This window comes from Notolabrus celidotus, chromosome 2 (genome assembly GCF_009762535.1).
Source record: "Notolabrus celidotus isolate fNotCel1 chromosome 2, fNotCel1.pri, whole genome shotgun sequence".
NCBI classification, from domain to species: Eukaryota; Metazoa; Chordata; class Actinopteri; order Labriformes; family Labridae; genus Notolabrus; species Notolabrus celidotus.
In genome coordinates this window covers 3,886,621-3,908,076 of record NC_048273.1, presented here as the reverse complement: position 1 = coordinate 3,908,076, position 21,456 = coordinate 3,886,621, and the positions used below count along the sequence as shown (strand labels likewise).

At 39.2% G+C, this 21,456-nt stretch overlaps 2 protein-coding genes across 2 annotated transcripts; both read left to right on the top strand.

The window, feature by feature from the left end:
* The first annotated feature begins 1,967 nt into the window (after positions 1–1,967).
* LOC117804962 (mpv17-like protein 2) lies at positions 1,968–6,229 on the top strand. Its single transcript, XM_034673448.1, has 5 exons — positions 1,968–2,201; positions 3,869–4,030; positions 4,279–4,355; positions 5,024–5,152; positions 5,834–6,229. The coding sequence occupies exons 1-5, from the start codon at positions 2,039–2,041 to the stop codon at positions 5,954–5,956; spliced, it is 654 nt and encodes a 217-aa protein (XP_034529339.1). The 5' UTR covers positions 1,968–2,038; the 3' UTR covers positions 5,957–6,229.
* Positions 6,230–8,386: 2,157 nt separating this feature from the next.
* Positions 8,387–19,662, top strand: LOC117826021 (cell wall protein RBR3-like). The gene is made up of 4 exons (XM_034702012.1): positions 8,387–8,566; positions 13,606–14,019; positions 15,161–15,324; positions 18,710–19,662. The coding sequence occupies exons 1-4, from the start codon at positions 8,506–8,508 to the stop codon at positions 18,752–18,754; spliced, it is 684 nt and encodes a 227-aa protein (XP_034557903.1). The 5' UTR covers positions 8,387–8,505; the 3' UTR covers positions 18,755–19,662.
* Positions 19,663–21,456: the final 1,794 nt, after the last annotated feature.

The following is a 21,456-nucleotide window of genomic DNA, read 5'->3' as shown; positions in this document are numbered from 1 at the left end:
TGATGTCTTCAGTATTAATCTACAGTTTTTACAATAAATAAAATAAATACAAACCCTTGAATGAGAAGGTGTTTCCAAACTTTTGACTGGTAGTGTATATAAAGATGTAATTGTCATCATCTGTAGTGCTGCTCCTGTGCTGTATTTCCTCAGCCTGTGTGAAGACGATTATTAGCCATGAAGATCTTTAAACTAACCTAAATTATTTTTTTAATGTTGGATTTTAGTTTTTAAAATGCATGATGCTAAAAAATGAAAATACATGAAATTGCAAATAAAATTTTCTAAATAATATATCGATCAATCAATCTTTATATATAAAGCACCAAATCACAACAAATGTTCTCCTCAGACTCTTTCCAAACAGAGCAGGTCTAGACCGTACTCTATGTTCTATTATTAACAAAGACCCAACATCAAGACCGGATAAGATCCAGTCCCATCTTACAGACAGGACTCAGTCTGATCTCATCTTAATCCACCATGAGCAGAGCACTTTGCAGCATTTAGCAAGTTACAGTGGCAAGGACAAACTTCCTTTAACAGGCAGAAACCTCCAGCAGGACCAGACTCATGTTAGACACACATCTGCTGAGACCGTGTTGGAGAGAGGGATAGAGGGAGGTGAAGAAAGAGAGAGAGAGAGATGATAGTGGGGAGACAGATGGTAGTAGTTGTAGCAGCTGGAGTCTGGCACGTCCACAGCAGCAGAGATCCAGAGGAACCTACGAGACAAGGGAGCTCAGGGACTCCAGAAAGGTCTATGGTTAGTAACTTTAATGGGACAGGAAGAGTTAAAGTAAGAGACAGGTAGAGAGAGGAGAGAGAGGGAAAGACAGGATCCCAGTGTGTCAGTCTAAGCCTATAGCAGCATAACTAAGAGCTGGTCCAAGCCTGATCCAGCTCTAACTATAAGCTTCATCAAAAAGGAAAGTTTGAAGCCTACTCTTAAAAGTAGAGAGGGTGTCTGCCTCCCAGAACCTGGCTGGTACTGAAGGAGAGGTGCCTGATAACTGAAGGCTCTACCTCCCATACTACTTTTAGAGACTTTAGGTACGATGAGCAGGCCTGAATGTTGGGAGCGTTAGTGTTCTAGGGGATGTTTGGTTTAGGATGTTAGAGTATTGGAGCTGGTTTAAAGTACAATTTCCTACAGATGAAACATGGATTGTTATCTCTTAAGGTGAACTCCTGAATGTAAAAGTATGCAGCGGTGTTGGTCGGCCTTTAAATATATAGAAGATGTAATCTGAGCTCTGTAAGCTGAAATATGAAGACGGGGGACTTGTGACTTGTGTAAAATTGAAGTCAGGGCTGGAGACAAACTGGAGTCCAGAAGGTGAACGAGCTCACGTGAGGTTTTCACTCCTCACTACGGTGCAACACAGACACCTGAGGGCGGAGGTTGTAACACGTGCAGAGTCATGGAGAACAGATCGGACCTCAGTGATCACGTGAGATCAGACAGTAGAGAGGGCGGCAGGTGTTCTGCTTTGGATTGTGATAGTTTTGAAACTGAATGAATGAACAGAATAAAAAAGGAATGGATGTGTTCCCATGAAGTAAGGCCACCAACGTATCCTCAACTTTGGAAAGATTCAGCCCCAAATAAACCCGTCACACTCCTCCACAAACTCAATAAAGTTGAGGTTTGATCTCCTGAGAATAAACAAAGAGAATAAAGTTGTATTATTAAAGGAGCCTCTGCAGTCGTGTGTATACTCAAAGATTAGTGAAAGTGTGAGGACAGGCCTGAGGGGAGCCTGTGGATGTGTGCAGGAGGGCAGAGGACCTTTAATTGTGTCTTCTTGTTTGTCTTAAGTTGTTGTACATGTTTATTCTGAGAACACTTTCTCTGAGGAGTGGTTACAAACTCTCCCCCTCTCATTGGGTGTCTTTAAAGTCCTTCTTGTGGACTTTTCAGATATAAGCTGTGTTTAGTAAAATCTTCGTAAATATCCCCGGAGCTTCTTCTCGTCGCTGCAGAGCGGATTGTATCCTCTCTTGATGACAGTCCTCTCTCTGAGATCCAGACAACATGGTGTGGTTCCGGTTCACATGGCGGACCATGTTCGACAGCAGATACCTGATGCTCACCAACACCCTGAGTGGAGGAGGGCTGCTGGCGCTGGGGGACAGTGTGCAGCAGAACTGGGAGAAGCATAAAGATTCGAGAAGACTTTACGACTGGAAGAGGACAGGTGAGGGCAGAGGTGTACTCAGGCTGTTTGAAGGGCATGAAAACAAAAAGAGGGCACCTGCTTTCAAACCCCTGGTAGCCACAGATTAAGGTTCATTTAAAGGTACTGAGGCAGAGGTAACAAGAGGAGGGTCTGGGGGTCATCTAACACTTAATTCCTGCATCATGGTGAATATTTTTGTGACCAAATGTGGTGGAAATTAAATATTGTGAGGAGAAAACACTAAGTTTTTGATGTATTTCTATATTATTGATTATATTACATTATTAAAATAACATAATTACCTTCAAGGGCATCCAGAGGACGCTATTTTGCATTTTCTCACTAAAGCAGCAACTAGAGCGTCCTTTTTACACCTGAAGTTTACTGTAAGGACATCCAGAGGGAACTTTTTTACATGTTATCCACTGGAAGGACATCTACAAGAACAACCTTTATGTGTTTCCCACTGAAAGAGCCCCAGGAAGGCAGTTTGTAATGTTTTATCTAGTACAGTGGAATCCACTTCAGCACGGTTACTTTCAGACATGAGGGCAGCTGCTCCCCCCCGAGTACACCTCTGTATGCGGGAGAGATAAAGGTGAAGCCAGGTGAACGTCCGACCAATGTGGGACACGCTCCTGCAGCCTTAAAAGGAGCGGGTGAATTGCTCCATCTGGAAGAGGATTCATAGCTGTGTGAGGCCCTTTAACTTCTGCAGATAATATTAAACTGTTGATAACCTTTGATGATGATTAAGATCCTTATAAAGACAGAATCTGCACAAGTGGGGCAGGACTTCATGACTTTGCACTTCTGCAAAACTCTGCTGGTTTCACATTCAGCAGAGATCAACGTTGTGTGTGGCTTGTGGCAAATACATTGAGAAATACATAACATATTGAGCAATACATGCACAGCACACTGGGTGGATTGTAGCAACATGCAACTTATTTTTTTACCAGTGCAAAGAGAAGCAGTGAGGGGGTGTGTAATCCCTTAAAAGTTTATATGGCCATGAATCTCACATGATGCAAGATATCTGAAACTTTGTTGTTTTATCATGACACCTTTAATCTTTTAACATACATGATCACAATGTTTTTTTTTCTTTACTTTATTTTATTTTTTGTATATTTATTCATTTAATATTATTTTTTAATTTTTTGATTCTGTATTTTATATATATATTTTTTAATTTCTATTTATTTTATAAATTTGTAATATTTATTTTATTTGTATTGTTTTTATTATTTATTTAATATTTATTTATTATTTTATTTTATTTTATATTTTATATTTATTTTAATTCCCATTTATTTTAATTGTATTGTTTTTATTATTTTATTTTTCACAAGTATTTATATTTAATTTTTTTACTTCTTTCTATTAACATTCTGATATTCTTACTTTATCTTGTATAAGAGCAACTGTGATGATTGCTTTAATTTTTCATTCCCATTTTGATATATCATCCCTCTTGAACATCTTGCATTTTCTCACCTCTAGTGGCTCAACGTCTCACCTTTTCTTTTTCCCAAAATCCCAAACTCTTTCAATTCAACATCCTGACACACTGCTCAGTCAGCATATTGAACCTACATTAAGCTCTCTCATCCTCAAACTGCTGAACCCATGCCTGTCTTTATAAAAAAATGACCCCGTTCCTGTTCTTCTCCCCCCTTAAGGCCGCATGTTTGTGTGCGGCTGCTCCATGGGTCCCCCGATGCACTGGTGGTACACCTGGATAGACAAAAGGTTTGTTGGAACAGCTCTGGGGACAGTCTGCAAGAAGGTTCTGGTGGATCAGATGATTGCTTCACCGACGATGACGCTGATGTATTTTGTAGGTGAGGAAAAAAAATCAGAGTTGTCAGTCTTCTCCTTTCACAGTGCAAACGTACACGTCTCAATATCTGTCGGTGTGTGAGTTCAAACAGTTTCTTTATGACGCACACGACCATGAGACAGCCTGATGAGTCATAGATCATACTGAAAGACGTGATACTGATAAAAGGGTTATTTTAAAGAGTTCAAAGGTCAACTGTAAAGAGATAAACTGTTGACGCACAATGACCGACCTCTCTGTTTGATGCAGGTATGGATATCCTGGAGGGACACGGTGTGTTTAAAGGGTTTGAGGAGTTTAGAGAGAAGTTCTGGGAATTTTATAAGGTAAGTCCACCTCAGAGGATCCAACATGTAGATCTGTGTCAGGTACTTACATTGTCACTCAGCATCCTCACGATGCAAGAAATGAAGCCAATGTGGAAGTGCTAAAAACTGCAGTTCCTCGAGTGTCCACTTGAGGCTGGCTCTGGAAGTAGCTGAAACCACATACACACCCATTCAAAGAAGACGATCTTTACAGCAGAATTAAACATGTTTACAGCCTGATCCAAAAAAACGATTTTAGTCTGGATAGCTCATTTCTCTATTGGCACACACTGTACGGGGGGGGTTCATAACGCTTCAGTTTAGAAGATATTAAGATACAAGTTTTGTACAGCTGACTTGATTGACAGGCGGGAACACTGTAGCTGTTGACGAGGAGGCTCAAACCCCGCCTCGTTACCTCACACTCGCTGTACAGAAGTTAGGTTGAGTTCAGTATTTCCAATATGGCGCCCGTTTTTGGACACAGAAGTATAAACCAGGCTTCAGACACAACATATGATATATTATCATTTCAGTGTTTAGGCAACTAAACGCCCACAGCCCTACCAGATACACCTACAAACAACCTTTTCTTGAGTGGAGTGTTTTTAGACCGATCCATCATTAACCCCAACACTCACAGCTCCAACAGGTTTCTTCATGCTCATCTTTGGTCTCCTCCACAGGCTGACTGGTGTGTTTGGCCGGCGTCTCAGATGTTCAGCTTCTACTTCATCTCGCCCACATACCGCGTCATGTACGTCAACCTCATCAGCTTAGGATGGGACACCTACATGTCCTACATCAAACACAGGGTGAGTCAGCCATGAGTGGCTTCATCAGGTCATAGATTTCAGATTAATGGTGTTGAATATATTTTTTATTCAATGTTTTCATGGGTATTAAATGTTATATCACTCTCAGTTGCAAGAAGTTATTCGTATATTCTTCTTCTTCTTCTTCTTCTTCTTCTTCTTCTTCTTCTTATTTATTTTTAAAATATTCTTCTTCTTATTATTATTTTTTTTAAGTTATATTTTTGGGCTTTTACACCTTAATTGATAGAGGAGAGGAGCGTGGATAGAGTAGGAAACCAGTGGACAGTGGGTGAAGGACATGCAGGAAATGGGGCGCAGGCTGGAATCAAACCCCAGGCCATACCGCTTTAAGGGAACGCAACTTCACCAATAGACTAAATCTGCACCTGTTAGAAACCATTCTAATACTATGAACTTCATTTGTACAAGTTTTAAAAGGACTGACAATGAAAGGGACAAATTTGTGGAGACAGAGAGAGAGAGAGAGAGAGAGAGAGAGAGAGAGAGAGAGAGAGAGAGCGAGAGAGAGAGAGAGAGAGAGAGAGGGGGAATGATTCAGCATATGTCAACCAAACAATACTCTCATCCTGTTTTTCCCATTCAACAAAGTCTTCTTCTGTCTCAGCACCTTAAAGAAAAGTGACATTAATGAGGTTTTTGTCTCTGCTGTGTTCTCAGGATGACAGCCACCCACCCGCCGTAACATCAGACATCAGTGTCGTGGACGAACAGAAGGACGCGCTCCCATCGTCCAAACCTCTGGAGGAGAAAGCTTCAGAGCTTCAGTGCCAGTCGTGTTAAAACTTGTGACTGCTGTGGTTTTGTTTTCAGTGTGAGTGTGACTGTACGTTACTGCTCTGACATTAAGAATCATTGTTGATTTAAAGCAGCTTCACTGATCATCAGCTGTTTAAACTTCAGTCTGTGATGAACATAACTTTAAACTAACTTCAGAACAAACATACATCAGAGGAAGTCTGAATGCTAATGATTGTTTTTGTTATTGTTGATATTTTTGAGTTTATTATACATTTAAATATTTGATTTAACTTAAAAAGATGGAAACAAGTAACTTGAATCACATCAAACCTTTCAACTTTAATAAAATAAATTGAAAAGAAATTCAGTTTTAGAGTTTGTGATGATTTTGTTTTGTCTTTAAATTAAGTTTGGGGACTAAAAACGGTCGTAGTTTATCTTTTCTCTCGATCGCAGAGTATCCACTCTTTCAGAAAAACATGTTGCTGCTCAGAATCTTTTATTATACAAACTGATTTAAATTTAGAAGAGGATAAGAATTCTGATTTGCTTATTTCTGGAGTCGAACCAGCGACCACAGCGATGAGGACTATATCCTCTGTACATGGGGCGCACAGGCCAACAGAGCTTCTGAAATACTCTTAATGTTGAGATCCTTGGAACCTGTTGAGCAAATCAAAAAGGATACTTACAGTAACGAAACGATGTACGTACAATTCTGCAAGAAATGAAACCAATAAGGAAGTTCTAAAAACTGCAGTTCCTCAAATGTCCACTAGAGGTTGGCTGCAGAAGTACCAGAAACCACATACACACCCATTCAATAGATATGGGCATTTCAAGCCGAAAAAATCATTTGATAGTCATTGGCATCTATTCAACGATTATTCAAATAATTCCCCCCCTCACACACCTGTCCCATTAATGTCCAGTTTGTGTGGCAGTCTTGTTAACCAGCAGAGGGACAAGGTGCTGCTAGTATCGAGCACTGACAGCGTCTGTCTCGATCTCTATGTCGGTGTTTCTGTGACGCGGCGTGGCGCGTGTGTTTACATTTTACAGCCATGCTCAGTCTCTGGAAATACACGTGTAGTAGTGTGAGATTCAGAAACAGAGAAAATCGCTGCGACTGTTGTAATGTTTTCTTCTTCTCCTGTTACTTAATGCGGTTAGCAAACAGCTTTAAGATGCTGTGTAGCCACCGTCTGGCGGGAATACTGTATTACAACCAGGCACCGGTGAAGACGATTAGAAATTGTACTTTTAAAATGGAGAAATAATCAAAGTAACTCTTCGAATTTTACAAAGTGAACGAATATTTGAATATTTGAAAATCCTTGCCCATCCCCACCATGTAAGAAAGCTGATCTTTACAGCAGAAATGTTTACAGCCTGGTTCAAAAAACAAGTTTAGTCCAGAGACTGTATAAATAATTTACGTAGTCTCCGTGACGTCAACCATCTGTTCCTGAGTGCTGTTTTGAAGCCAATCAACGGCGGCAGCCTTATTGGAATTGCAGAACTCAACCAGGCAGAGTGTGACGTAAAGAGGTGGAGTTTGAGCCTCTTAGCCAACAGCAGTGTTCCCGACCGGGAGTCAAGTCAGTCATGTCCTTATTTGGGCAAAACTCATGATCTTAATATCTTCTGAACCGTCGCGTTAGAAAAAAATTCACCCCCCGTACAGTGTGTGCCATTAGAGAGATGAGCTACGTAGGGCCAAACCGTTTTTCAAACCAGGCTGTAAACATGTTTATTAATGCTGCAAATATCGTCTTTTTTGAATTGATGTCTATGTGGTTTCCTGTGTTTCTGCAGCCAGCCTCAAGCAGATTCTCGATGTATTTCAGTTTTATAACACTTCCGCATGGGCTTCATAGTTTGAGACCGGAGGTTGCCGCTTCTTTTAGTCTGAATAGCTCATTTCTCTATGACACACACTCATAATTAGAGGCACAGCTGACTTGATTGACAGGTGGGAACACTGTAGCTGTTAGTGAGGAGGCTAAAGGCCGCCTCCTTACCTCACACTAGCTCCACAGAAGTTAGGTTGAGTTCAACATTTCCAATATGGCACCCACCGACGATCGACTTCAAAACAGGGCTTCAGAAACAGATGGGTGACGTCACAGATACTACATCCATTTATTATACAGTCTATGATTCAAACTGGTACAAAACACTGGAAGCGGACAGAAAAAAAGCTGAGGAAGTGCAATGACATGCTTTCTTAACAAAAATAGATTGCAAACAAAGTAAGCTATGGGATAAACAGAGCAGTCTCAGAATTTATTTTTCCACTCTGAGTTTTGAGCTCCACCAAGGTAAACTCTGACTCTCTTGTTGAGTTTGGATCATCATGATAGAGCAGTCAGTGTTGGGAAGCGTCAGCTGTTACTGTAAGCAAATACAGATCTGTGATCAAACATTGACTAACCAGCCTGGAGGATTCAATACGCACCAACCCACCATTTAGAGCACTCCTCCTCAGGTGCTCTACACATCCTGCTGTCAAGGATGTAGTGTGTGTGTATGTGTGTGTGTGTGTTTGAAAGTCGTCGATATGACCACCAGCCTTTTCCTCTTTCAACATGCCTGCAGCGATGTACCGTACTGTACTGCTGTTCCTGCTCACAGTGAGTGTCTGTACAGGTGAGTCAACTTTTTAGAGTTTTTCCAGTTAAACTAATGTGTCGGTTTGTTTGAGGATCAGCCTGAACGCTGCGTCAAAGTCTTAAAGAGATGCAAAGTTATGCAAATGGAGAGCTTCCTGCAGTGAGAGGGAGGCTCGTGAGGAAGTCTGACACAGCTTTTCTCTCAATATGCTGCAAAACTTTGTGTTTTGAATCATTTTAATGTCTGCTAATGCATTATTTAGTAACTTCTGAAGCCAAAATGAATCTTTGTAAATCACAGGAAACTTTATGTTCAAGCAATATATTCCTGTATGTATGTACATGTGTATAAACTGTCTTTCCGTCCATCAAATTGGGATGTAATTCAAACATTTCAAGGAGAATATGAACTGCTTTTTTATCAAACCATGAGAGTAACTTAAGGTAAAAGGGAAGGTCACGTCTAGGTGGAAATTAAAGCAAATATTTAATCAGTGAGCGTGAAGCTGAGCTAAACCATCTGTGGTGTCTGCTACTTCTGCAAACACTGCTAATGCATGCGCTAACACACACCCACAAGCATGCACAGAACCAACACTACTGTCTACTTCACCAGTGCAAACAAATCATTACCTGACGGGCTGTTGATGCTGCTTTATTAAAGAGGCAGCAGAGTCAACAGTTCAGCTTCACTAGTCCACAAAACAGACTCCCTTCACTCTTCATTCAGAGGCTGTAATGGAGATGTTGATCAAGGGAGACAATATCTTCATCTGCAGGTGGAGTGACGGCAGAGGTTGAGGTTTAGTGTTTGCTCTGCAGGGAAATTACTTTCACTTTGACTTTAAATTTGAGATTCAGAAATTAAAATGTACCCCTCAGAGTCTCAATTTAAGATTGAAGTAGCTGCACTGGAGCTGCAATAAACACAGACTAATATTATATGTAGAAGTATCAAATATTATTGGTATGACTTAAAGCCACATGATAGCTGTAGACTGTACTTCTGTCAAAACTGAACTTTAAAGCTACTGTAAGGGATTTTAACTTATTATGAAACATACTGAAATTTACAGCTTTTTTTATTCAGACCTACAAAAAACACAAGACCATTAGAAACATGACTGACTATATTTACACTACCAGTCAAAAGTTTGGAAACACCTTCTCATTCAAGGGTTTGTATTTATTTTAATTATTGTAAACACTGTAGATTAATACTGAAGACATCTAAACTATGAAAGAACATATATGGAATTATTTAATGAACAGTAAAGTGTTAAACAAAGCAGAATCTGTTTTATATTTTAGATTCTGTAAAGTAGCCCCCTTTTTCCTTCATGACAGCTTTGCACACTCTTGGTATTCTCTCAGTCTGCTTCATGAAGTGGTCTCCTGGAATGGTTTCTAATGAACATGAGCCTTGTCAAGAGTTCATTTGTAGAATGACTTGCCTTCTTAATGTGTTTGAGACCATCAGTTGTGTTGTTCAGAGGTAGGGTTAGTACACAATGGATAGCCCTATTTGACTACTGTTGTAATCCAGATTATGGCAAAACCAGATTATGTCATAGTTTTGATGTCTTCAGTATTAATCTACAATGTTGGAAATAATTAAGATTAATAAAAACATTGAATGAGAAGGTGTGTCCAAACTTTTGACTGGTAGTGTATATATTGTAAGTCTTAATGCCTGTAACCACTGCGAGGGTTCGGTGTCACGCCAGATGACTGACAGCACACTGAGACAAAGCCACAGTGGAGAGATTTTTAGAGAGAGTCATGTTTGAGTATCAAAAAAAGCAGGGGGAGAAAAAATATTTACACATGCACAGGTAAGACGTATCACTTTGTCCACGGGGGGCGCCAAATCCTCACAAACAGAAAGCTCCTCACAGGAGCTTTAAATACTCCGACTTTGAGACTCTATAAATTATTTTCAATGAATGATCTACGTGTGAACCACACCTTTGATAAAATCTACCACACCCTAACCAATGTAGAATAACATGATGTCATTATATAACACATACGTGTGTTGTTCTCCCTCAATGAGTCATAAAATGTTATCTGAACTATAACCGACAATTACACATCACTGCTGATAAAAATCAGTCATCATTAAAAATCCAGAAATGAACTTAAGGTATCAATCAATTAATCAATTAATCTTTATTTATAAAGCACCAAATCACAACAAATGTTCTCCTCAGACTCTTTCCAAACAGAGCCGGTCTAGACCTACCGTTTTATTATTAACAAAGACCCAACCACAAGACCGGATCAGATCCAGTCCCATCTTACAGACAGGACTCAGTCTGATCTCATCTTAATCCACCATGAGCAGAGCACTTTGCAGCATTTAGCAAGTTACAGTGGCAAGGACAAACTTCCTTTAACAGGCAGAAACCTCCAGCAGGACCAGACTCATGTTAGACACACATCTGCTGAGACCGTGTTGGAGAGAGGGATAGAGGGAGATGAAGAGAGAGAGAGAGATGATAGTGGGGAGACGGATAGTAGTAGTTGTAGCAAGTGGAGTCTGGCATGTCCACAGCAGCAGAGATCCAGAGGAACCTACAAGACAAGGGAGCTCAGGGACTCCAGAAAGGTCTATGGTTAGTAACTTTAATGAAATTAATGACATTTTTTATTTTTATTTTTTACATTTTTGGGGCATTTCCACCTTTATTGATCGACAGCTGAAGAGAGACAGAGGAAATGTGGATAGCAGAGAGCAGGGGAAGACACGCAGCAAATGTTTGGGACCAGGAGTTGAACCAGAGACCATGAGGATGAGGACAACAGCCTCTGTACAAGGGGCACACACTGAAACTGCTTGACCAATGGTGCCCCAATAAAGTGCCTCTAAGTCTTAATGTTTGAGTGTACCCTCAGATGAACCTCCTCGTGTGTCGCTCAAAGAAGGATAGCTATACCTTGAGATGCACAATATTTAATTTTTGGTGATATCCATTGTGCAAGTATTTTCAAACTCATCTAGATACCGATACAATTTCATTCACAAAACAATAACAGTACAGTTAAATCGGTTGTTTTCAGGAGCGTAGTTCAAAATACTCCCATACAGCCGACATGTTAAAGCCTGTTGTTGAACTGCTGTAGAAGCAAGACAACAATAATTCCTCAGGTTTCAAGAGGGCCCTTTCTTGTCTTATGTTGAGAGCTCGGCTTGCTGTATGTCTTTAGACTGAGCATCAACATGGTGTGTCTTACTATGTTCAGATTATTGCTTTCATCGGTTTATTTTTATTATACTTGCTTTTTATCTTATGTTTTCCATTTTTGGAATTCTATCTAGTTAGTCTGGAGGGAGTATGTGTCGGGGTGGGGGGTTATTTGTTGTTTTGTATTTAGTATGTCATTTGTGTGTTTCTTTGTTCAAAGAAAAAGGAAATGTGTAAACTTCTAATTTTGGATGTGACTGTTTTTCTATGTGAAAATCAATAAACAAAGTTTAAATATAAGAGGGCCTCGCCACCACTGTGTCAGTGCTCAGTGCTCGGGCCCTAATAAGAACAGCATCATCCGCATCATCATATTTTATAGTTGCACAGTTTAGTAAATTAGATCATTGTAAAGTAAAAGTCTATAACTGTATCAGGGCCATGCATGCTGTTATTTAAAGACTCTCCAAAGACAGTTCTTAACATCTTAGTGATGAAATATTCGGTCCACTTCTCTAAAGTTTATTTGGAGAAGGATGGAGGCTTGACATCAAACTCACCTTCATCATGATATGTTTCTTCCCTTTTCACAACCAAGCAACAAAAACTATATATCATTTCCTGGATTAAGAAATATTGTTGCAATCTTAAAACATATTTTTTGAATTGATGAATAACAGTCTTTGAGGATTCTTGAAAAAGTTTTGTAACAGGAGGAAGTGTTGTTACATGTTTTTTAAAGAGTTGTGATTGGTGAGTTTGTCCCTGGTTGGGGTCACTGAGGTCTGAGACGCTCTGCATACATAATAACAATGCTGGTGTTTATTTTGGTGTGCTAAGCTGAAACACCAACTTTAGAAAGGGTTCAACAGACTTAACAATTAAATCAGAAAAGCAATCAGGCTTCACAACGGACCACCTTTGTGAAATAAATGTAAAAGACTGAAAAAATAAAGCTCAAAACAGCAATTCTAACAGTAGAATTTAATAAATCACAATATTAATTTTATTTTTTAACTTTTATTTTTTATTTGTGACTTTTTAAACATGTTAATTTTTGTAATACTTTATTGTGTCAATATGATACATACATGAGATATATTTCTTACAGGTTCAATCATTTTTAACAATGTTTTGTTTGAAATTCTGTGACTCTCCACTGTTACAAAATCAGAAAGTAAATTATATATTAAAAAAGACAGAAAGAAAAGGATATATTATAATAATAATCAAAACTAGGATTCAAAAATACATAAATAAATGTATAAATAACCACACACAAAAAAACACAGGCTTCTATATTGTCACATACATATAAAGGCACATAATGTTATATTTATTCATATCCTGTCCATGCTTTGAAAGAAACCCATCATTTTTTAAACAGCTTATCTTTCTTAAAACATGTTACATTTAAAGACAAATTGAGTTAAACAAGGTCTCAGAGTTAGTTAAAGTAATTAAAAATACAGAAATAAGTCAAGTCAAGCTTTATTTATAAAGCACATGTAAAACAGCCTCAGTTGACCAAAGTGCTGTACAGATATTAAAATACAATATAATCAGACACAAATATAACAATAAAAAAACAACTAAAATAAATGAATAATAATACAATAAATAAAATAAATAAAACAAAAAACAAACATGAGGACATTTTTAAATAAAAAACTTAATTTTTGTTCAGACAAATTTAACATTGATAACATTACAGCTCTCTGTGAGCTGGTGCTCCACCATGTGCAGCAGGTACTCTCCATTTGAACGCCCTCAGACATCCTGAATCCACCGTTTTATCTCGTTGATAGATCACCAGAAAAAACAACAAACTCTTCCTTGTCATTCAATACATCTCTCAGAGGTTTTCATGCTTTCTTTTCCTCTGCAGGCACCACCACTTCCTCTGCAGCTGCAACCACCTCCTCTGCAACTAAACAGGTCACAAAGACAACAGCAGTTACTGCGAACCCAAACACAGTGACTGTGTCAAAGATAAAAAATGTCAATTTACCGCCTCCAAAATCCACCAAAAACAGCACCCAGAAACCTCTGACATCTCCAAACCAGAGCTCAACTACGACTGCAGTCCCTTCAGGAAATGTGTCAACAACACCTCCACCTCCTGTTTCCACACAAACACCCAAAGGGAGAACGCAGAGCACAAGCGCTCCAACCAAGGATGCAACGACCAAACAGACGTCCCACCAGACCGCTTCCACAGGATCCACGGCCACGTTAGCATCAACATCACTGGGCATGACTGCAGCCACCACCGTTAACAGTACCAACGCTACAGGCCCAGGTCAGACTGCTGTCAGAGCTCAGGACTGGAGAGTTAGTCAGAGTTAGTCATCGTTCTCTGGATCGGATAGTAACGGTTAAATGTAACTCTTAATGTTACACAAAGACACTTTGTGGTTGTTGGTGATTTAGTCTTTCTGTTTTTTTTGCAGTGAAATGATAACATTTTAAATCCACTAGAGATCATTATGTCAAAATAAAAGCCTGCTGGTTACTTTTATTCACTTAAAGCTTCATAAATTACATCCAGCCACTGCAAGCGAAGAAGATCACCAGTACCAGCTAACTAGCTCCACGTCAAACTGTCTCTCCATCGTACAACAGAAAAGAAAAGAAACAAAACGAAGGAAGATTATTCAGTCAGATTAATTTGACAGATAATCTCTCAGACGTATGCAGAGTACACACGAGTACAAGTCAAACAAGAAAATAAACCAATAAATCCACTTACATTGTTGTATTAGCAACCAGTTAGCCTCTGTTAGCAGGAACATACAGTCCTCTTAACCACTCATTAAACAGCTGTAACAACAGAACATGTACTTGAACCATGAGGGGAGACTATAAAACATACTCGTCAATATTTGCTTTGGTTCAGATTTTTATAGGATTTACCTGCTGCCATGTGTTCTTATACATTTTGCACTTTGGTGCCCTCTGATGGCGTGTCAACTTTACATTTACACTGGCGGAAAAAAGTTTTAGGACACCCCATGCATTTGTGAAATATTGCATTGAGAATCACTCTTAGGTCTTCAAGTGCAATTTCTTTTGGTACAGTCACAGCCAGGTTTATTTATTTTAGGTTCAGTTTTGAAGACATTCTCTGTTATTTGTTGACTTTGATACCGACAATGTTGAGAACTGACATATTTAAACTGTGAAGAATTTAGTTTTCTTAGTTTTTCTTGCAAAAAATAAACAAAAACTATATCATTGTATTTGTTTATGTCTGTCTAATGCTTGAAACACACATAAGACTTTTTCCACAAATATTTCATGACAAAGAAATTGAGATTGTGTAAACTTTTAAGGGTGTCTAAAAACTTTTTTTCCACCAGTGTATTCCCTCTTTAACACTCTTTGACTACAGCTCAGTTTAGTTGTAAGGAAGATAACTTTTTTTTTAAACTCACCTTTAGGTGTTGCAGACGAGTGGAACAAAGATGACATGATAAAGAATCCTGGCCTGGTTGCTGTCATCTGCATCTTCTGTATCGTCGTCCTCCTGGGGTTGGCGGTCGCTGCCGTGAAATGTATCGACGCACCAAAGTCCAACTTTGAGAGGCTTGAAGATGTTCCCATGGTAAGTTATAAAGCAGACTCCTGATTGTTTTAATCTTAAGTTATACTGGAGTTAGGGTTGCCACCTTGGATTTGTGAAAATTATCCACTATTACCAGTTCAGACTGACACAGTGAAGATCAAATTTGGACATAGGACACTGGTAAGCTCTGCCGCTGCACCTTGTCTTCTTCTGATGAACCTTTTTTGGTCATCAAAGTTTCAATGGCTGCCTGTTTTTGTTTGTTTGATTCCACAGCTTGATGCTTTTTTGTTTTTGCGTGGATTTCCAAATCCCTTCAAATTCTTTGGAGTTTTTCGCCAGACAAAAAACGCATGAGGCAGAAAAATAGTCTCCCTGGGTCGGCCGTACCAATTCAAACTCTGACAGCGTCGCCCAGTCAGGATTGTAACTAGCTGGTGGTTTGCATGTATTTGCTCCATCTCCTTCCTTGTCAGTCGTCTCTCCTCCCGCTTCAACCGGAGACGCCAAAAGTTGGTGAAAAGACGACCTCAGCACGGAGTACGTCGGTCAATTCAGCTCGCTTTCTCTCTTTGGTCAAGTTCCCCTCCCTGCTTGAGCCGCTTTGAGCGCTAGGGGGCGTGTGTGACACACACAAAGACGGGAAGAAAACAGAGACAATTTAAACAGCCGCAGAAACACGGGGGACTTTTCTAGACTACAGAATGAAGGAAATCAAATGAGGTTTTTGCATTTCCCCAAAAAACAGGACAAGTTGTGTCCTGGCAGAGATTTTTATTTTCCCGGGAGAGCTGGTGAAAAAAGAGAACAATTCTAGGAAAAAACGGGACAGATGGCAGCTCTAACTAGAGTGCAAACATTGTATAAGAGGAGACTGTACAGATTGATTTGCTGTAGCTTTGCTAGCTGCTAGCGGTCACAGCAGCTACCGCATGCGTAGGCCTCTGTGGAGGTACGGGAGCTACACGGACCTCCAGCGTAGGCTACTCCGTCAATTTGATGCAGAAGTATAAATGAGGCTTTAATCAGGAGGAGGAGAGTGTAAAATAAACAATGATCTGATGTGAATAGACTTGTTCAGGTTCTGTTTTATTTATGCAGGATGTCTGTATTTTCCACCAGCAGGGGGCAACACCTGGTTGATTGTGTAGCATAAGATTAAACAGGGACAAAGGTGTGACTCTGGCTGCAGGCTTCAGCTTCTTCCTCAGGGGATTTAACTGTCATTGAGAGCTGGCATTTTCACAAGTCTCCATCAGAGGTGTCATTTCTTTGTCTTCCTTCCTCAGCAGTGAGCACAGAGTCGTGTGCCGCGCTCTCTGTCACACAAACAGGAAGCCCGGCTGTGTAAATCAGTCTCAGACAAAGAGACGTGCAGTCAAATGACTTCACTCTTTCTATAAGAAGAAGAGGTTTTAGTTAGAGCTCAGACTCTTTCTAGATGTCATCTCAGGTGAAAATGTGACCAAGCTCTGCAGAGAAAAGAGACAGAATACATCTTGATTGCCACAGTTACTGCTGCATAATAATATGCAGCAACATGAACAGCCAACATGTGTGTCAAAATGTGAAATCTGCTTATTGGAGTTATTACCTGGCTGTGATAAATACTTGATTCTGATTGGTCCAAACTTTTTCATGATTGTAATTCATTTTGAAAAGCTAAAGAGATGCCGGGGACAATCAGATCACACATATCAAATCATTGTGCAGAAACATGCAGAGACATCCAGCACATTTATAAAGCTTATGAGTTCACTCCTTCCAGGTGACAAAACATGTTGAAAGTTATGTTTTGGGGGATTTTCACCTTTATTTGAGAGGACAGCTGGAGAGAGACAGGAAACATGGGGAGCAGAGAGCGGGGTAACATGCAGCAAATGCAACAAGGACTATGGCCTCCTTACATGGGGGCATGCTTACACAGGACTTCCACCAGATCCGTGTCCGGATCTGTCTCAGATCTGCTGCGGTCCGGCTCCACGCTCTTTTGTCGGTCAACACCCACCGGTTGCGTTTTCGAAACACTTTACGGAGCAGGACCGCCGGACCTATGTTGTCTTTCTGGTCCTCTGAAAACCTCTAACTTGATGACTCCAGGCTTGCACCCGGCAAAAATAGAAGTATTGCGTATCTGATCCATTGCGTTCCGACCTGCCGGATCAGAGATGCAGCCAGAACACAACGGAGAGGATCCAGTGGAAGTTAACACATTGACTAGAATAGAAACCTATCAGATCTGGTGCTGTGATGGAGCGGAGACGGATCTGGTGGAAGTCCTGTGTTAGACCTCTACGCCACTAGGTGCCCTATCAATGTGGCAAAATTGTTAGTTTCCGATAACATCAGCAAACAACATGGAGGATGTTTTTAATATTTCAATCAGGAGAGACTCAATTTGAATATTAAGGTTATTTATTGCAACTGAATGAATGATGGAACTTGACAGAAATCTTTGGTGTAAGGACTCTATGGGGATAATGTGAGCGTAGGATGCGTGAATTTGGCAGCTGAAGAAATCCCCCTAGAGTCCAGACTCTGGTGGTGGTGGTTGATGAATTCTAGGAATTGAAGACTTGCAGAGACCAGGTGGAGATGGGGAGGTGGAGGGGTGCGCACCATCAATGCAAGAAGGAACTAGCAGGAGAGAGAGACACATTTAAAAAGACAGCAGAGAGTTGATAGGCTGACAATAAGGGTGTGCCACTGAGCTATTGGGTGGCGCCGCTGCTGATTAACCAATGACAGCTCCAGAGCGTGCAGCTGGAAGAGGGTGAGCTATTGAACGAGGGAGAGAGAGTTAAACAACTGCTGGGATTGCTTTATAGTCTTCCTGTCTGAACTTTCGCTAGAGCTACATTACTCTCAGTATATTTAGCATGCACAAACTTTAGATTTCTGATTAACGGCAGAGTCATCAGCGGAGAAAAGAAGAAAAGAGGGAAACTAGCGAGAGGAGTGAGAAGAGAATCCAAATATAAACATTATGGGAAAGATGCTGCTGTGATGGTCTGCAATGCTAACGAAAAATATGCTAACGCAACCTGAAAGTAGGCCGATAAGAACACTGCTATGGGAGCGCTAACAACAGAATCTAAAGGACTTATTTTTCAGCTGCAAAGGTTTTTATTTGTACAAAAATTAATTCTTAATGTCAACTCTTCTCTTAAGTTGGTAGCCAGGTAATTAGCAGGATAATGTATCGTGAGCTGTATAAGATAAGCCAGAAAGAGTTGTGGTTACACTGCAGCCTCACAGCACCAAGTCAGCACCACAACCTTCAGTTTTAGAGGTCTGCATCAGATTAGAGTCTGTACACTCATGAACCAGACCACTTCTGTATTAAGAGACATGAGTGTGTTGAATATGTTGTGTCCTTAATGTAAATGAGTTCAGTGCATGATGTCACCTCTTATCTCTCCAGGGCAAAGTCAACGAGGAGTCTCCATTCGCCCATTACTCGAAATGACAGAGGAGACGGAAGAGTCTGGACACCAGCAGAGACACAAACTCAACGACTCTCTCTCTCTGCCTCTCGATCTTTCACGTTGCACTTTTGCCCATGACAGTAAAATATATCTGTCTCGCTTATTTGCCTGCTTTCAGAGTAATTCTGCTGATTTAGCCTCTAAAGCTCAGTCAACTGTTGCACTAACTGTTGGACATTGAATGTTTTTAATTTGGTGACATGCTGTTTATCCTTCTCAGCACTTATTATTCATGATTGCACTCTTGCACAAAATAATTGAGCTGATTAAAGTGCAGCACATTATGAGTTTCCACAATGATTTGGGGGTACAAATTAATGCAGATAGCTTTCTTATGTAGAGTGTAGGTTAGAATGAAGGAAGGTTATCTGCTTGTGCAAATGTGTTTTTAGGCTGTTTGATGTAAACATAGCTGCAGCTGTTATGAACAAGTGTGTGTGATTGTTTCTGTGTTATTTATTACATTACACAAAATCTATATAACGTCCTCCCTGCACTGGGATCTGAAGAATTGAAGAATTGAAGAACAGGAACAGTGAAAAAAACACAAAAACAAAACTCTTTTTAATGTTTTTCTCTTCAAATACAACACTCACACATGTAACCCTTCACTGAATCTTATCTGCATTGCAAACTGCTTTTATTCCATCCATGTTTATGTTGTTATCCTAAATGACAGCCTTCTTCCTCTCAAGAACTGAGCAGACGGACTATTCCCAATTCTTTTTGGTGTATTGTGTTGAAACTCAGGAATTAGTGTAAATTATGTTTTTGTAAATGTGGGAGAACATCATTTAAAGCAGTCTCATCTTTGTACGGTGACCTGTCAGAGAGATGTAAAGTATAAAAGCATGATCTTTCCAATAAAAATAAGTATTTTAATGTTGAATTTGCTGTGTTTCACTTCTTCATAACTTCTTCTTGATACAACAAGCACCACCAGTCTGTAATCTGTCGTCTTGTCATGAACACTTGAACACTGAAAGTATCCTCTGATAGAGAAGTCAGACTCCAGAGATAATGTGTGTTGTCTGGAGTTTTTGATGGTGAGGATTACCCAAGAAGGTCAGAGTGAAAGTGTGTCCTGATAGGAATGTCTGAGAGTGTAATATCACCACTGAGACTCTTTGGCGGTGAACACAGGGTCTGACTAACAGAGCCAGTGTCTATAAATCTGATAAACAGACATCTGAGTATCATCAGAGATACTTTCTCTAGACTCTGGTTTGCATGTTGGTTGCAAAGATGATTTTTTAGACTGATTGTTTCAGTCAGATTGTTTAAGTGTGGAGAACATGACATTTCTCCTCATGTTACTGTGACTGAGAAGCTTTACTTGTTATCTTTTTATTAGACAGACACATTCTTGAGTAACTTGTGACTTTGACTCCACTACATTTCTATCACTGCTCTAGTTACTCACTACTTTTGCTTTGAAGTCAGCTGATGAATTTTCTTTTCTCAATCAATCAATCAAGCTTTATTTATATAGCACCTTTCATACAAATCAAATGCAATTCAAAGTGCTTTACAGCAAAAATAAAATAATGGCCAGACATGTTAAAAAGTCCCTCCAGGTCCAAGGATTTGTAAAGGACGACTGTATCTCCCGATACTTAAGTATTTTTTAAAGGCAAGTACTCCAGGACTTTAACTCAAGTATAAGTAAGTAACTTATTTTAATTGCACATATTTTATTATTGTTTTTGTGCATTAGTCTCTATTCTAAAATACATTTAGTTTTTTGATGTCTTTCCATTATTTTATTTCTGCTTCTTTCTTTGTTTTCCAATTGCTGTAAAGCACTTTCAGTTTCATTTGATTTGTATGAAAAGTGCTAAATAAATAAAGCTTTATTTATTGGTTGATTGATGAAGTCATAATTTCAATCAATCAATCAATCAATCAATCAATCAATCAATCAATCAATCAATCAATCAATCAATCAATCAATCAATCAATCAGACTTTATTTATAAAGCGATTTTCATACAATGACATTGTAACACAAAGTGCTGTACATAAATAACAACAACATAAAAACAAAATAGAATAAATGAATGAATATATATATATATATATATATATAAACATTTAAATTCAAGTACGCCCCTTTCCTAATCCCAAACCCAGCCCACAATCCTAAGGCTAAGAACACAATATATGCAGAAATAATAATAATAATAATAATAATAATAATAATAATAATAATAATAATAATAATAATAGTAATAATAATAATAATAATAATGGTAATACTGCTAATAATAATAATATAAATACAATTAATTAATTAAAAATTAAAAAAGATGGTAATGTAAGAGGTTGAAACTCAACACAGGAAATTAAACTCACCAAAATAAAATACATTTCTAAGACAATAAAACACTGAAATATTAAACCATTAAAAGAAACTAAGATGCTATACTTAAAAAAATGACAAAAATTTGAACAAAATAATAAATAAATAAATAAATAAATAAAGAAAGAAAGAAAGAAAGAAAGAAAGTGGAATTAAAACTGTTAGAATTATTTGACTGAACACCTTTCCCTTGTGTTGGAGTAATATTTGACCAGGAGGATCTATACTCTGCTGAGTACTCTGTCCACCACTGTCAGTAGTAAACTGAGCAGTGCAGAAGGATTGTGTTTATGTCCCACAGCCACACTTCCGGTCACATGAC